This window comes from Halichoerus grypus, chromosome 6, assembly GCF_964656455.1.
Source record: "Halichoerus grypus chromosome 6, mHalGry1.hap1.1, whole genome shotgun sequence".
Classification (NCBI taxonomy): domain Eukaryota; kingdom Metazoa; phylum Chordata; class Mammalia; order Carnivora; family Phocidae; genus Halichoerus; species Halichoerus grypus.
This window is the reverse complement of record NC_135717.1, coordinates 76,526,743-76,543,671: the sequence shown is the minus strand read 5'-3', so window position 1 is coordinate 76,543,671 and position 16,929 is coordinate 76,526,743. Positions and strand designations below refer to the sequence as shown.

General features: G+C 49.9%; 1 protein-coding gene across 9 annotated transcripts in view; it reads left to right on the top strand.

Moving 5' to 3' along the window:
• CACNA1C (calcium voltage-gated channel subunit alpha1 C) overlaps window positions 1-16,929 on the top strand; it is a 649,893-nt gene that overhangs the window by 580,136 nt on the left and 52,828 nt on the right. For all 9 annotated transcript variants that reach the window (XM_078075431.1, XM_078075429.1, XM_078075427.1 and 6 more), the window contains 4 exons: window positions 7,216-7,248; window positions 10,530-10,658; window positions 12,880-12,945; window positions 14,487-14,578. In XM_078075431.1, coding sequence (XP_077931557.1) covers window positions 7,216-7,248; window positions 10,530-10,658; window positions 12,880-12,945; window positions 14,487-14,578 — 320 coding nt within the window. The remainder of the gene's footprint in view (window positions 1-7,215; window positions 7,249-10,529; window positions 10,659-12,879; window positions 12,946-14,486; window positions 14,579-16,929) is intronic.

Here is a 16,929-nt window from a genome sequence, read left to right as displayed (position 1 = left end):
GCTCAGAAGGAAAGGGCAGAGTGTAAAGCAGCCCCCACTACCCTTGCGCCCTTGACATTTGCAGCTTGAGAAGAAAATGGGGGGGGGAGTCCCAGGGGGAGGGTGGTAGCAAGACTGGGGGCATGGGGCTCAGCTGCAGGGAGCGTCCAGGGACATCACCCAGGGGCCTCTACGTGCTGGCCCCAGATCTTCCCGCCCTGGCCCCTGAAGCCAGCGGTACCTTTCTGCCACAGACCCACAGGACAGATAATTGCCCCTTACTGGCTTCCCATAAAAATAATAAAGCAAGTTTGACTCCTGCTCTGGGTTGGGGGCCTGGAATGACAGGGAAAGGAGTCATCCTGAGTCATAGACAGAGAGTGTGTGGCACGTCCACCCCCAGCTTGAGTCACAGAGCTCCACACACACACTCCGATCCTCTCTCCAGCCTTCAACCCATAGTGCCTACGTGGGGCAGCGGGCCTGGTCCTCTTGGTCTGCCTTTCCCTACCCCCAACCATAGCAGAGAAGGGGCCAGAATGGGCACAAGAAGGTCAGGATGGATGCCCCCCCAAGAACCGAGATGAGGGGTGCAGGCAGATGGTGGCTTCGTCCAAGAATGTTAGAGAGGACACAACTTTACAGACCACCTGGCCCAGGCCCATCTCCACGTATCCCACACAAGTGCACAGAATATCTGCTGTGTGACAGGGCCTGGGGGTACAGAGGTTTTACAGATGAGGACACAGAAGGCCAGGGGCAGGAAACAACTCGCTCATTCTCACAGCTTGTTAATAGCAAGGCCAACCTAGAACCTGGCCCCTGACTCCCAATCAGGTGCGTTAGTGTAGGGGGCTCAACTGGTGGCATTACCAGACATTGTATATATGACAACAGTCAGTGTGGCCAGAGGTGGTTCTAAGGTAGATTAAAGCAAGACTGGTGGTCTCAGGCTAAGCTGGGTGGGGCAGACTTGATCCTTGACACCTCTTTACACCTCTGTCTCCCCTTGCTGGATCCCTTCTTCTGTTGCTCATGGATCTCCCTCCATGCCTCTTCCCACTTTCAGCACCACCCCTAGCCCCAGAACAAACTAATGCAACCATAGTGCCTGTTTCCAATATACTAATTCATACTAGGGTGATCGTAAGCTACCCTTCCAGAAAGTAATGTTGCCCTTAAAGAGAAGACAGTCATGCTCAACCTAAAGACTGGATATCTGGTGTGTCTAATATAAGACTGTCAGGAACATGATACCTAAGTGAGAAAGATATTCTCTACCCTCTACCCTCCAGTTGCTCTACACAGGCAGTTTTCTACTCTGCTCGGAAACCAAGTCAGCCCTCAAGAGATTCAGCAGTGTGCCTGACTATCAGCAGTCTAGCTGCAATGCAGGAGTCATTTCAAAAACCCCCAGGCCTCTGCAAGGTGAGGCTTGCTGTGTGGACAGCCAGCCACCGAGCACCGTGATGTCAAATGTGATAGGAAGTCAGGTCTGATAGAGCGGCCTGGTATACAAATTTTCCCAAAGCTGTTGTCTTGAGAAGCGCCCTGCAGGCTTAACCTGAGAGGTCCATGGGAACTTGTTTTTGTATGGACATCCTGGTTTGGGTTCTTAATTCAGCCTGTGTTGGATCGTCTAAGTGTTCTGACAGTTATGACCCAGCAAGGCTCCTCTGCCCTCTGCCTTCTGCCTCCTTCATTTTCTCTTTTCCCCTAATTTTCTTTCCTTTCCTTCCCTGTTCTCATCTTTTCTGTCCACACACAGCCCTCTCCTTTCCCCTAAAATAGAAGAGTGGAAGGAAGCTGTCACAATACACCCTTGGTTTGGCCAGACAGCCATCTGGGCCTCGCCGGTGTCTATTACTTTAGTTCCCACGGGCTAGCAAGCTGCTGTCAGTGTGGTTGCCAGAAAGCTGCTAAAGCAAAGGGACCTAGAACATTCCATGAGCTGGTAGAGAATGTGAGAGATCTATACCCCAGGTGGGTTCAAAAATGCCCACGAATACCCCCAAAAAGCATAGCCTGTACCATTTACTCTTCATATTTAGTGTGCCTTTTCTGTCATCCTCTTGTTCTCTGTGCCCCTTTCTTCTCCACTCTTCTGGACTTGGGTGTTCTCTCTCTGTCCCTGTCACCCTCTCTCTCTCAAATAGAATTCATCGATGTTGTTAGCACTGCTGACAAACTGATTTCATTCATTTATTCTTCATGGGTTTCTTCTGTTTGTTATTTGAGTGAAGGATACTGGCTGTCCTTCCCAAGGGAAGATAAAACTACCTTGACAATTTAATCACTCTTGTTTAGCATGAATTATTGGCAGGTAATAGCCCCTGGGGAGCCATCAGGCTCAGGTGAATAACACAGTGACGCCTGAGGCTTAGGCTACTTGCAGTCGCATGAGCTAGCCACTGTGCAGCTAATAATACAGTGGTCACCGCTGTCCACCTTCTGCAGTCGAACACACAGAGACCGGAAGACCAAGAGTGAGCCAGGAACCAGCATTGTCCATGCTCTGTACCTCTCCACCAGTCCCCTTGGGGCCAAAGATCCCCTTAAAGGAAGTTCCAAAGAGGCATTTCAACTGTGTGTCTGTAACCACAAAGATTCAAGAAGGGCCCTTCTTCTTCTGGCTAGAATTTTACTATGGGAAACAGATGCAAACCAGAAGGTTTCCAACATGGTGGGCAGGTGGACAAGGGGAATGGGGGCTCCTTTTTCCACTTTCCACCGCCTCATCTTTGGGCTTTCTTTCATTTTTCTCTGCCCTTTTCTGTGCAGTGTTTTTGCCTCCCTTGTAATCCCCCCCTTCTTTCCTTTTCCTTAGCACCCTTCTTCCACAGATCCATCTCCAAAGACCATAGACCTCCTCCACAGACCAAAATGGAAATTCTAAGAACTGCTTTTGACTACGCATATTCCCTTCATTTGCCCTTAAATCTGAAAACCATTGACATCTACCCTCAGCTTCTATATATCCCAGTTGACTTGTGCTTATTTAAGCCTTGCATCTCCCTAGCAAAGAAGTTCTTCATGTAACTTCAGAGGATTTACAGTTTAAAACATATTTTACTTTGGCCTCCTTAAAATTCCCTCCCATGCTGCCATCTCTGGTGGCTCTAAGAATCAGTATCTCCCACCTCCTCTACATCTATAGGGCCACAATTTAGTTCCTGGTTGAAAGAGGAGATAAAAGGATATTGAAGACCTCCCCACCTTAACCTACACTTGCTGGCTCCTGACCATGAAGGTGGTGTCAAATGTCTCTAGAAGCCCCTGACTCCTGCCTCTCTCTGTGTGTACCAGCCTGATAATTGTCCTCCCAACTTAGATACCTGGAGTCTCACCAACAAAACCCCAAGCCCTCAGCCTTCCACATCCCATGACACTCTTGCAACTGAACCAGGCATCCTATCTTGCAGATCAAATTGAGATAAGATTAGAGACAGTGAATACAGAGAAGCAGAGAGCAGAGCTTGGGGAGTGGGGAGGGATGCCACCTGGACCCAGATCTTCAGGGGGTCTAAAATGGAATTTATATTAGATCTACCCCCTAAGTTCTGAACAAGAGTACTTAAAAAAAAAAAAAAACAACATTTCTGTAGCAGGGCAGCTAGTAAAAGACTTACATGCTCCTGTGACATTGCTTTTGACTCCTGTTTCTGAGGAATGTAGAATTTCAGTGACTCTGATGTTATGGCCATTGTCTCAATGGTACCAATGGATTGTGCAGACCTGTTCTGTGGGGCCTGTCCATGACATAGCAAAGAGCCAGCCTTCCCTATAGGGAATCAGAAGGTAATCTGCACCTTTCAAAGTCAGCATGTCCAGGAGGGTGCAGCAGCGGCGTATGATCTCTTCAAAATGCTCTCCAATGGCCTGATCTTGAGAGAATATTCTGGAAGACAGCTTGGTTGGGTATTACAGCCTAGATATCTACTACCTAGCCTTTAATCCCTAGTAATCCTTGCCTCCTGGCAGTGTTAAAAAAAAGAAAGAAAGAAAGAAAGGAAAGGAAAGGAAAGGAAAGTCTCCTTTTTATATAGTGAAGAGCTATTTTTCAACAACCTTTTAGTTCTCCAGGGAGACTATGTAATGTTAACAACTGGAAGAATCCCCTCCATCTAGGAGAATCCTCTCTTCACCAGCCTCTGGTACTCCCTGAGCTTCATCCTTCAGTGTCTTATGCATGGTCTAAAGATGGTCCCTCAACTAAAGGAGGAGTGAGGACATTCCAGAAACTAAGACTTCATCCACTGAGGTGATAACTTCTCATTTGATCCTGCACTTAATTCAGAAAGACAGTTTTCCAGAGAGTATCTCCTATTTGCTGCCCAGTGCCCTTCGTGTTGTCATTGCCAGTCATACCAAATCTAGGTAATCTGCATAAGTACACTGAAGTAAGATGATTGGGTTTTCCTTTCTATCTGCCCTTAGCCTGTTAGCTAGAACCACTAGCCAGGACTCTTTCTGAAAATGTTCCACCTCTGCCTCACCTATGGAATAATCACATTTCATTTATACAATTGCATGAACAAATTAAGTGCCCAATATCTTTAAACCCCTTGAAAATTACCAGATCGTTAGAACACAAAGATGAAATCATTGGCTGCTCAGTGCCTACCATTACTGGATAGAACACCGTATGAAAACTCAGCCAGAATGTTCAGAGTAGGTAAGCAGCTCTGTTGGCTCCCTCTCGAAGGGTAGTACAGGTAGGGTCTCCAGGCTCATGGGGCATGAGTCTTCCGGGAATCTTTTTGCCCTTCTTCCCCAGGAAGACCACAGATAGGGAAACTATAAGGTACCTCAGGGGAACTCGGAAGAAATCTGGGTAAGGGTCAGAGATGGATGGTGTAAGTACCTCAGGCTACCAACCAATTCTGAATTTAGGTCAAAAAGTGGAACCAGTGCTAGGTGGTCTTTCAAGACAGGGTACCAGGGAATCACAGAGAGTAGCAAACACACAAACATGGCTCTGGGCTAAAGGTGCAGATGCCCAAACCCAGCAGGTCCAGTCTCCCCTTCTAGGTCACCAAGGGATTCCACTTGCAGCCAGGCAGGGTACCAAAGACTGGAATGACTACACAAGATTATCTAGGAAATGTCCTTAGGGGGTTGGCTGTATGTCAGTAGACTGGGTTCTCTGAAGGTGAGGGCTGTATGTTAGGCTTCTTCCTATTGATTCCACTTAGAAATCACCCAATGATTGCTTTCTGATTTTATTATGAATGGTTAGTTATTTTTGAGACCATGGATCTTATGAACATAGTTCTTCGGATATGAACAGGCCTATATGAGACATCGACAAATACTGCTCTAGCAGGTCAACAGTGCCCTCTGAATAGCATAGCTTAAGGCCCAAGAAAAAAATTAATCTGTGATTCTCCAGATTCTCCCAAAGTGAGACTCTTAGGAGAGCTATCGTCACCTGGGCTGAGAACCCAACACAGGAGTCCCAGAGAGCCCCATCCTTCCTCTCCCTACTGCCCTCGTTGCTCCTTCTGTTTCTTGACTCCTACCATAGAGATGTATCCTAAGGATTATTAATACATATTATTAAAATAATAAGATAGAATCAAGGTGATTAGAATACACAAACCCAGACGGGTTCTCTAAATTGTCTCCGTTCTGGTCCAGTTCAGGACGGGATTGACCCAGAGGACTCTCAAACAGTTGCCCAGGGTTCTTAGGAGTGATGGGCAGCTTTGGCAGTTTTCAGGATGGATCCAAGAGGAGAATAATGGCCCACGCCTGCTGGGAACTCTATCTGATGCTCTGGCATTGCATGTAGTGTAGATTTACCTCCGTCTGACCCTCACACTCCCTCTCTCACTGAAGCTCTAGAAACACAGAACTCCTTAGCCATTAACACACGAGGACAAGCACTCAAGTGGCTAGAGATGTCTTCCGTGTGTGTGTATGTGTGTGTGCGCGCATGTGTGTTTCTATGTTCTATCTCAGCCTGCTAGCCAAATTCTAGTGACCCCACAGCCTCCAGACCTGTGGACTGACCTGGCAGCCAAGATCTAGAATGTGCTCTATAAGGGACTAGAGAGGTGTCCCTTCCCTTCTTTTCCCTTGCCTCACCCTTTATCTCCATCATTCCTGAAAAAGGACATTTTACCAATTTGCTGTAGGGAAAAAGGAATTTGCTGAGAAATCTGTTGCCATAGAAGTATTTTCAGTCTGCAAGCAAATGTCTAGTTGTGCACATTTCCATCCTTCAAAACTTCCATTACACGTTTTCCTTGTTTGTACCTTAAAAACAGAAACACAAGAGCAACCATCTGAAAGTGGAGGGTAAAAGCAATGTCATGATCTTCTAGAAAGAGTTAACAGCTCAAATGATCAGGACCAGTCAGGGGCTGAGCTCTGAGTGCTGGGGCCCAAAGAGTAGGGGCGTCTTCCCGGATACGAGCTCAAGGAACTGGAGGTTGCCGTGGGGTACTCACCGGTGGCCAGTTTCTTCAGCTCCTGCCCCAAAATGAACTCAGCATTCAGGCCCATGAGAACAGCTATTTGGGGTGTTAATAATAATATCCTAAATCATGTGCAGAGCTTTAAAATGTCAAAAGCATTATTTCACACCGATGGCCAAGGCTCTCCACACTTATAGACTAGTAGCTAAGCCGGGCCATCTCCTGCCTGAACCTAAGCTTAAGGACTAGCCCCGCTGCAGAGGGGCTTGCGGACCACCTTTTTAGATCCTCCTTTAGTGATAACTAAAACTGAGTTTTCCCCTAAACTTCAAGGGCAATTCCCTTGACCTCCTTTGCTCAAATATGTTTGGATAGGGACATGGACTAGGGCATAAGCAAAGCCTTTCTCCTCCAGCTGGCAATGCCCAGGGTGAGCTAAAGTGCAGAAAGTACAAGCCCTCAGAGGTTATCATAGGACACATAACTCATTTTAGAAAACAAAACCAAACCTCCCTCCACAAAATTCAGAAGACCTCATGTGTAACAAGTGTGTGAATTATTTCATTTGTGGCCAGAGATGGTCTTGAGTAGGGAATGCCTTCGGGTCCTCCCTAGACGTGAGACCCACCTGTGCAGAGCCCACACTCACGGTGATGTCCCTGTCCCTGCCAGGCCTGTGCTTTGTATTTCTTTCACTTGTTTCCTTTTGCCCTCTCCTGCCACGGTGTTGCTCCTGTGTTAGCCAAGACCTAGAGTACCAGGCATCTTCGTTGGAGACTCATTACAGCTTATTTCTATCTGCCTTTCTTTAAAGCCAGCTGAACATACCCAATGCTCTCCCTTTATGGTAAGACCGACCCTCCAGACCACGCTCTTAGCTTCTGTGACCCTCCTCTAACACCCCCATTCTCACCCCCTGGTGCCCAGCATCTCTGGGAGCCCAGCCTTGCTCCCGCTGCATGTAGCCACAGTGTATGTCCTGCGCCTCGCCTGCCCGGTCACGTGTGAGCTGTGACGTGCTGTTGTGTAATGGTGTTCCATTCCCTCCCTGAGCTTTCCTCTGGGTGATAATTCACTGTGATCTTGACCATCTAATGAGCCACCGGGAGAGAACTGGACCCAAGGGCCATTTCCTGTTAAACATTCTGAGGACTCCACGGGCTAAAGTCTCTAGCTTTAATCCGATGTGGGGAATTTGCACAGGGCGCCCATGAGCACCCTGGTAAGGGCCTCCTGAGAAAAGAGGAAGGAGAGGGATGACCCAGCCGGGAGACAGAAAGTCAGACAATGACTTCCCACTAATCATCCAGGGTTTGTAACTACTGGCCTCCCGTGTGCTCTGAGTTTAAGGCCGCCGTAAACGGTTGTAAGCTGGAATCTGTTACTAAGAGTGTGGCTGAATATCCAGTCATTCCAACAAAGTGACCCATGAATTTTTCTAAATTCCCGAAGTTCATTCACATTAGGCTATGCAGAAAAACAAACTCAGGGGTTTGATGGGAGCACTCCTGATGTAGGACTGTGATTCCTTTGCCTAAAGTGATAGATGCTGCTAGGCATGACCTTGAAGTCTCCTTGGAACAGGTTTCTCTAAAAAGCTGCCATCACACATTTCAAAAGTGAGCCGAGTGTGAGTTTTTAAAAGGACCCATGAGTGGGTTGAGTCCCTGAAAATCAGCAGGCTGGGGGCAAGATTGGGTCGGCGGCTGGTGCTTCTTAACACAGCGCATCCCAGGCTGGCTGGAAGGCCGCCCAGGAAAAGGCTGAACCTGGACGTTGTACCCCGCTTCCTAGGGGTGGCCACTGGGGTCTGCTGTTCCACTGCATTGTCATTTGGTTTATTAGAGGACATTTTTGTGTCTACGAGGAAATGTGTTTATCCTCCTTCTAGAGCGTTAGGAAACTGCAGCCACTGGGGGGAGCGTGCCTACAGGGTGGGGGGTTTGAACCCAGCATGGAATGCAAACCACACGCTTGACTTTTATTTTTTAACTCATCAAATCCAGAAGCCCCTGTGGCACCAACTTCTCACACTCTTGACACTCACAGCTGAAGTTCCCCGCTTTAGCTTGTTCTTTCTTCTTTTTTCTCCTTTCCCGAACATGGTGGAACTGACAGCTGAGTTATAAAACCCCGAGCCTCCTCTGCCTACTCCTCTGGGGGAACACAACCTCCTTTTAAGGAGAGAAAATAGAATTTCAAGTAGATACATGGGTGATAGAAATGCAGAGATTAAGGGCATCAGAGGCTTCAAAATAAGCAGGCAGGGTAGGGCCCAGGGACAGGACAAGGGCTGCGGCTGGCCTTCCCTCCCCAGCCCCGTGGCAGCCTATGGAGCAGGCCCCCTGTGCGGATCTAAGGCAGCTCTGGTTTGAAACTAGAAGAAATACTGTGACTCTCCCCCAGTCTGGAGAGTCGGAGAAGTAGGAGAGACCCTTCCGGCATGGTTTCTGCGCAGCCCTCCCAGGGCAGAGCAAGGATGTGCTGGCAAGTGGCAACTGCCTGAGTTTTCTGCCGCCCTCTTGGGTCTCCCGTGCAGAGCAGGAGTAAGATGGGTGGCCTCAGGAACCACTGGCCATGTCAGGGACAGTCAGCAGGCCACCGGGTTAGAACGAAGGGCCGGTGGGAGCCCTCAGGGGCATCAGCGCTAGGAGGATTTTCAGGGGTGCAAACAAGGTGTGGACGTTGTCAGGGAGGATTGGCCTGTAAATGATTCAAAAGAAAGCAGAGAATCAAGAAGTGGGGGGCCGGCACAGATTTTCCCTGCCAGTGACCTGGAGATCCCCCTGCCTTGAGGGACGCACGCAACAAGGACAGTAACAGGAAGCCCAAAGGTCCACTCTCTCCTGGTGCCAACAGGGCTGGGTGAGCTGCACTAGCTCCAGGGGACGGGCAGGTGGCTCCCCAGGGGCTACCACGATGGGCTCTCTGGCCAGCATGGGCAGGAGGAGGGGTGGGGGTGGTCAGTCCGTGTTGTTCTCAGGTCTGGAGGTGGAGGGTGACAGGGCAGCCTGTCTTGCCCCTGAGCCCTGGCCAGGCACGTGCCCCAGCCCCAGGCCCCTCCAGGACCCACAGGCTGAGGAGGGCCCTCGGCCAGCAGACCCCAGCGGCCCTAGCACCGTGTTCCTGCTTCCACTTGGCTTGGCTTGGATCCAGTTCTTCCTCACCTTCCCCTTGTCTCCCCCTTGCTCCAGGACTCCCCTGAGGACATGATCTGCCCTAAGCAGAACCTCTCTGTCCTCCTACACCGGGGCCTGGACTCATATAGGGCTCACTTAGAGTGCGCCCCCTACACCTTCTAGGGTCTCCTGCAGCCTGGAGAGGGTCGGGGCCTCCCAGAGGCCCCAGAGCCGGCGGGGGGGGGACTAGAAGGGGAACAGCTTCAGTGTCTGAGGTGAGGCAAGGGCTGCAAACAGACACTGTCCGCAGGCTAAGCAATGCCCCTATCCCCCACCGTCCCCGTAGCCACGTGGGAAGAGGTGGCACAACAAGACTTTTGGAGTCCTGAGCTGCCAGGGCACAAGATCCCTGTGGTGGGCAACCCACTCCAACCCTAGTCTCTGTCAGTCCACCCTGCCCACCAGGACCCCCAGTGCAATCATACCTAGGGCTGGGATGGAGGCCACACCTGCCCAGCCACCTTGCCGAGAGCCAGATCCCATTCGGGATGCATGGCACCCCGCCAGGCCAGACAAGAGGGGGGCTGGGGCTGCTTCCTCAGCATGCAGCCGAGGAGGGTGCGCCCAAGGCAGCTAGCTCTCAGCCTCAATTTCAAAGCATATGGAAGTTCCTTATGGAATCTTCTGTTGCTCCACCCAGGGGGTTAAGAACTAGGACTGAAGGAGAAAAGGGGAGCACAGATAAACAGGGTTATGGGCTCAAGGGCCTGGGCACAGCTTGGCTCTGCACTGACCTCCGGCCTGGGTTGTCTCCCTGGAAGAGGTGGGCAGCTGGCCTCCCCATCTGTGGCCCAAGGGAGAGAAGCTGGTGCAGCTAACCCTGCCCTGCCCTGCCCTGCCTCCACCCCAAGCAAGGGCTCTGTTGCTCAGAGCAGGGTACACCTCGTTCTTGCCCTGCCCCTCTCTGTTGCTGTGTTAACTACCACCTCCTATTGCCGATGGATTCCAGAACGCAGAGGAGAACTCCCGCATCTCCATCACCTTCTTCCGCCTCTTCCGGGTCATGCGCCTGGTCAAGCTGCTGAGCCGCGGGGAGGGCATTCGGACCCTGCTGTGGACCTTCATCAAGTCCTTCCAGGTAACCACCTCCACCCTCAGCAGGCTGCAAGGAGAGCCTCCGCAGCTTACCTGGGCTCCTGAGCGGGGAGGTGAGGCAGCGCAGGAAGCGGCACCACCGGGAGCCGAGGGCGGGCTTACCTTGCTACTCAGCCTCCCTCTCTGCCCTTGCTTTCCTCTGGTCTGTAATGAGACCTTCGGACTCCATCCGTGGTTTTCAAAAGCATTCTCCTGGAGCCCCAGATTTCCCCAAAGTTGGGGTACAGAAGGCTGGGAGCTAAGGGGGAGGCTGAAGTGGTTCTGCTTTCTTCTCTCATCCGTGCATTTTTCCGCAAGAATTTACTGCACAAAGAGGTTTTGTGGTGGAAAATTTTTGAAAAACATGGGCCCAGATGATCTGATAACCTCATGGACCCTCCCACTTTGGGCAGTTTTAGGATCCGGCTGTCACCTTCCTCCCAGTAGGCATTTCTTTAATGTCTGCTGTCCACACCTGTTTGTAGACCTAGCCAAACTCTCCAGGACCCTGGTGTCACTCCACTCAAGGAGACACGGCCCCCTCACAGGGGCACAGGGTTGCCTAACTATAGGATTAATTCTCTTTTCTCAGCCATTATTTTCCATCTGTGAAAGCAGAATAATGATCGCCCCTGACCATCTCTGAGGAGTGTTATGTAAGTTTGAAGTTAAAGAGAAGCAAACCTGTGAGGTCACTTGAATTCCTTGAAGATGAGTGGTGTAGGGACCCCTGCATGTACTTCCACGCTTCTGTAGCCCGACACTGACGGCAACTTCATCCCACCCGCGGAAACACCACTCTCAGGCTTCCGGGCCCTGAAGGATTCCTTCCTTGTCCCTGGCCCTAGCCAGTCTGGGTCCAGGGACAGGCACGGAGTGGGTCCCTGATCCAAATGTGCTCAGAACTGAAGTTGCAGCCAGAGGAAGGGCTCTGTGGTCAGGTGCCTGCCTTGCTCTGGAATCCCCTCCCGAAGGCTTACATAAACACCCTTCCAGACAGCCTCCTGCCCTGGGCCTCATCCGCCTAGGCCCTTCACTGGACCAGCCTGGCTGCACTCCCCATAGCCAGTCCTCTGCCCACCAGGCCTTCCTGATGAGCTGCAGCTGCCCTCCCTGCTAGCCCCATCCCACCCCACCCTATCCCACCGGTGGGTGCCATACCCTGCCCAGTCCCTGGGAATCTGAGGATTCTGGGGAGAGCGGGACTGGGGGCTGACCCTGTCCGTGGGCGCACCCCTGGGGTCCCATAGCCATGATGACTATATAGGCTGCCAACTCCCTCCTCCCCCCCCACCACCACACACACACACACACACACACACACAGACATATTTCCTAGGAAAAAGCAACAGACCCAGGTAAGGAGAGGTTTGAATGTGGAGCTGCAGCTCCAACCGGGCAGAAGCAGCATCCGTGTGCTCTCGCAGTGCCATCTAGTGGTGTGTGGACACCTGGCAAGGCTTTTCCTAGTTGACCGTGTGGCTCTCCGGCTTCCAGAATAGGTCCTGAGCCCCAGAAGGCCTCTCCCCAGGAGAAGCGGCAGGGACTCCGGAAATTTAAGTTGTCTGAGCTGCCAGGCAGAGTGAATAAAATATATGGGACCCAAATACGTGGAAGGCATTGCACTCAGCCTTTTGTAAGCCTTAAAGCATTTAAACGCCACAGAACCCCTGAGAGGTAATTACATTTCTAAAAGGAAACTGAGGCTCAGAGAGGTTAAGTCATATGGCCAACCTCCCATAACTAGAAAGTGGCAGAAATAGGATTTGAGTCCATGACCTTTCTTCTACTTAAGTTTTTCCTTAGTGATTATTTTTATTACGACTAGCAGGATATCATCAAAGGAAGGGTGTAACCTGCCTCCAACCCACGCTTCCCCAGGAAACCTTGGTGTGTATCCTCCACGGCTTTCTCCTTGCTGTACAAAAACCTATGTCTAGGTTTTGCTCATTCTGGACTGTTTTTACTCAAGCAGTATCCCACCATATGTATCCCTTACTCTGCAACCTGCTTTGCTCGGTACACCACACTGCTTCTCAGGTGATTAAAACCAAGGGAAAATGAGAGGTCAGTGCCGTGTTTCAGGCCTTCTCCTGGTGCCCAGAACTTCTGTGGGGCTCTTGGAAATGCCCCTCCCAAAGCCAGGCCGCAGCGCCCCCTGGGAAGGGATCTGGCCAGCCATCCCCCTGCCGGCCTCACGCCCTGTCTCCTGTGCTTCCTTCCAGGCCCTGCCTTATGTGGCTCTTCTGATAGTGATGCTGTTCTTCATCTACGCAGTGATCGGGATGCAGGTAGGACAGCTGGCCCGCTGCGCCTCGGCCTCCTCTTTCTCTTCCCACCTCCCAGCCCCACATTCCCGGACACCTCTCTCTTGTTCTTGACGGTCCCTCTGCTTCCACTTCTGAGGCCAAGAATGTCACAGGAATTAGAACATCCCTTCAAATGGTGTCCTGTAGGTAGCAGGGTCAATGACCATGTGCTGTACGCACCTTCTCTCCCCTTTGCCCCAGGCCTGGTCTCTACTCTCGGTCGGGAAAAACACTCCCAGATTAACGCCGAGGGCCTCAGGAGAGACAACCCCTTCCAGAAAACAACACGAAGGGTGTGTCAGACAGCATCCCTCCCCTTACCCAGGTCTGACAGCCTGAGAACTGCCCCCCCACCCCAGCACATTCAGGAGAAGCTAATGACAGAGAAGGATGGAGGCAAGAGGGAAAGAAGGAAGGAGAAGGAAGGAAAGAGGGAGTCAGGCAGGCAAGCTCCCCCCATCAAACATGCAGCAGTTTCAAGGGCCTCCCCTCGCAGGTGCCCACTGCACCTTCCCCTACCTCAAACCCCGCGGCATTCTCCAAGCAGCCTCTCCTCTGGGCTTCAGAGAGTGCCAGGGCCCCGCACTCACACCAGCCAGGACTTTTCCTCAGTGGCTCCCGAAGGAAGACTCCCCTGCTTATTCTTTGCAGAAAGACCCCGGATTCCTAGGCCAAAATCTTCTGAGATGAGAAGAGCTACCCTGCCCCCTCACCAAGGGCGGCAGCTTCTAAGATAGGCATAGCTCTAAAAGGCCAGAAAAATAAGGGGGCCGCTCATTTCAGGGATAGATTAAGCTTGCCCACGTCCCAGATCACTCCGAAATCCAAGAACTGTATTTGGAAGAGTGGGCATCTGGGCTGAAATGGCAATGAAAAGAAGGCCAGAGGCTTGAGTTCTGAGGACCTAATGGTGACTGTAATTGATAACAGTGCTGTGTACCTGAAAGTGGCTTTCTCACCACACCAAAAAAAAGCTCCCTATGTTAACTGTGTGAAGTGATGGATGTGTTAATTATCTTGGTCTTGGTAATGATTCTACGAGCATTGTACATCAAATCACCACCACACCGTACACTTTAAATATATACAATTATATTTGTTAATTATTCCTCAAAAAAGTTTTTTTTTAAAGAGAAAAAATATATGTTCTCAAGAATCTGCAGCCAAAAAAGAAGAAGAAGGAGACCAGAGAGCCCTCTGTCCCTGCACAGAAGCATGGTGCTGGTGGCAGCATCCACCTGCTCTCAGCCCAACTCCCAGTGGCCCATCGGGACCTCTCCTGAGGGTCCATGGGTTTTTTCTTCTTCCACCTGTCCAGTGTGGTGGATGGAGATCAAGGGCTGGATGGGGCAGCAGGTGCCTACCCCCACAAGGCCCTGCCAGGTCACATCAGGGGACTCAGTTCAGCTATGGGCTGACCCACAGCCAGCCATGACCCCTGAGGAGACCACTGAACGATGAGTGGGCACTAGGACCCTGTCCATCCACCATTCACTGAATCTCCTTCCCCTCCCCCTGCTTAGGTGTTTGGGAAAATTGCCCTGAATGACACCACAGAGATCAACCGGAACAACAACTTCCAGACCTTCCCCCAAGCTGTGCTGCTTCTCTTCAGGTGAGTCTTTGAGGACAGATGTGTACGAACACACCTACATGACACAGCCCTGTGGTCTGGACATAGAATGAAAGGGAACCCTTCCAGGGGAGTGGGCAGGGAGAGAACGGATGCTGGATCTCCCTCCCTAAACTAGAAAGCTGGTGTTCCATTGCTATTTGTAATACTTTCCATTGAGTGGCCCACTGGTCACTGACATACCCGAAAACACTACAGGATCACAAGTCGAACACTGACAGCACCCTGGTCTGGAAGCCAGACAGGCTCAAAGCCAAGCCTGTGACACATTCACTTTGGGTAAGACACCTAACTCCCCTGAGTCTCGGTTCCCTCGCAAACAAGTACAGCTGCCAACGTCGATGCCATTTGCTCTATTGGTTACCATGTCCTCATGCACTTAGTATCCTCCTCAGTTAAGCCAGCCATGAGCCTTCACCCTTCTCGGAAGGCTACCGCCTCAGGCCTAGCTGGGGAAGAGTGTTTCTCAGCCTGCTCCTGACTGAGGGAGTCCATGCCGCAGCCTGCTTCTTCCTCATCGGACTCCTGATGACCCCCTTGCTCTGCCTCCTTGGTTCTTCTCGCTGTCCTGGGCTGCTGGAGGAGACCATCTAGACCATCTAGACCACAGCTGGTAGATGAGAACTATTTACCCCATCCCTGGAGCAGATGATTTCTAAAGCCCATTCCAGCTCATGTACTCTACATAATATGGCACTGGGAGAGGCAGTGAATTCCCTACCATTCCCTGGGGTCCCTCTCCAGAAGATCCAAAGATCCACTCTATCAGATAGCTCCACCTTCACCAAGTTCTATAGAATCCTTTCCCCACACCCAAGCCCAAGTATCATTATTGCTCAAAATGTATTAAATCAAAATGATAGCTCTTTAAATATGTTAGACATTACCACCTACCTCAGATTGTAGACTTTGAGAACACAAAGGCCACTGTAAACCACAATTTAACAGCAACACTTAAGCCTGTGCCATATTTAAATATCAGAGCTGAACGCAGATATAAGACCGAACACATGGCTCTATCTCCCCTCCTTTCCTAAAGTCCTTGATGACAGAAGATATTTCTTAAAAGAATAAACAGTACTAAGAAGGGGGGAAAAAAAAAACATGGAAGAGTGCTATTAGTGAACCAGGAATGCTGAGGAATTTCTAAGTGGAAGAAATCAGAAGGGATTCAATTGACAAAGGAACAAGATCTGAGGAAAACCTATCCCCAACAATGCATGGTCTATGGAAGAAGTGAGAGCAGTTCCAGGATCGACAGGTAAAAGGTCCAGGAGTGACCTGGGGCCACAACGAGGCTGGCCCCTCAAGAGACCTGTGTTTGCAGAGCAGTTGCTAATGCTCACAAGGTGAAAGCAGCAGCTCTTGACATCACGCCCCTGGGCTTTGGGGTCTGAGAAGTAGAGTAGGTCCTCCCAAGGAACCCCACCCTCAAAGATGTGCTACCTGCCCACCTCACCTGTTGGCACATGTTCTCTTTCCCTTTCTTCCACGATCCCCAGAGAGGCCCTGTAATGAGAACTTGATCCACAGAGATGTGACCTGTGTCCTCAGTCACAAAGAACAGTCAATAATAATCCCAAAGTATTTGGGGGAAACGAATATCAATAAAGAAAGGCACCATACTCAACTAGCAGATGAATGAGCACATGAGGAGGAAAAAGAATATATAAAGCCAGAAGACTTGAAAATAAATATAATTCATATCTTTAGAGAGGTTGCAGAGCATATCTGTTGAATTAAAAAGCAGGAGGCAGAAAAAAAGTCATTATTATTAAGAACAAATTAAAGAGGGAACTCAGAAAAACATCCTTGTTGAAATATTCAGAAAATGGGCACAGCTAAAGAATAAAATAATGAGCTAAAGGATCAAATCTAGGGTTCTCTCAGTACACAGCCAAAAGGACAGAAAGATTGAAAATATAAAAGTTAACACATAGAGGGTAGAGCTGAAAATCCCATCTTTCTAATACAAGTTCAAGTAAAAACAACAGAATGAATGGAGAAAATGAAATCAAGGAATGATCAAAGAAAATTTCAAATAAAGATATGAGCCTTCAGGTTGAAATGTCCTACTAAGTGCAGAATAGGTTTGTTAAAAAGTCCCTTCATCAGACACAGTATGAGGAAGTTTTAGAATACCAAGAATAAAGAAAATATCCTAGAAGCATCGAAAGAGAAAAAAGTGAATTATTTTCAAAAATACCAATTTTCATTAGACTTCTCAATAGCAAAAGTACATACTAGAAGACAAATAATGTATGCGATATTATGAAGAAAACATGTTTTTGAACCAAGACGCCTGTAATACAGCCTAATTAGCATTCAAGTAA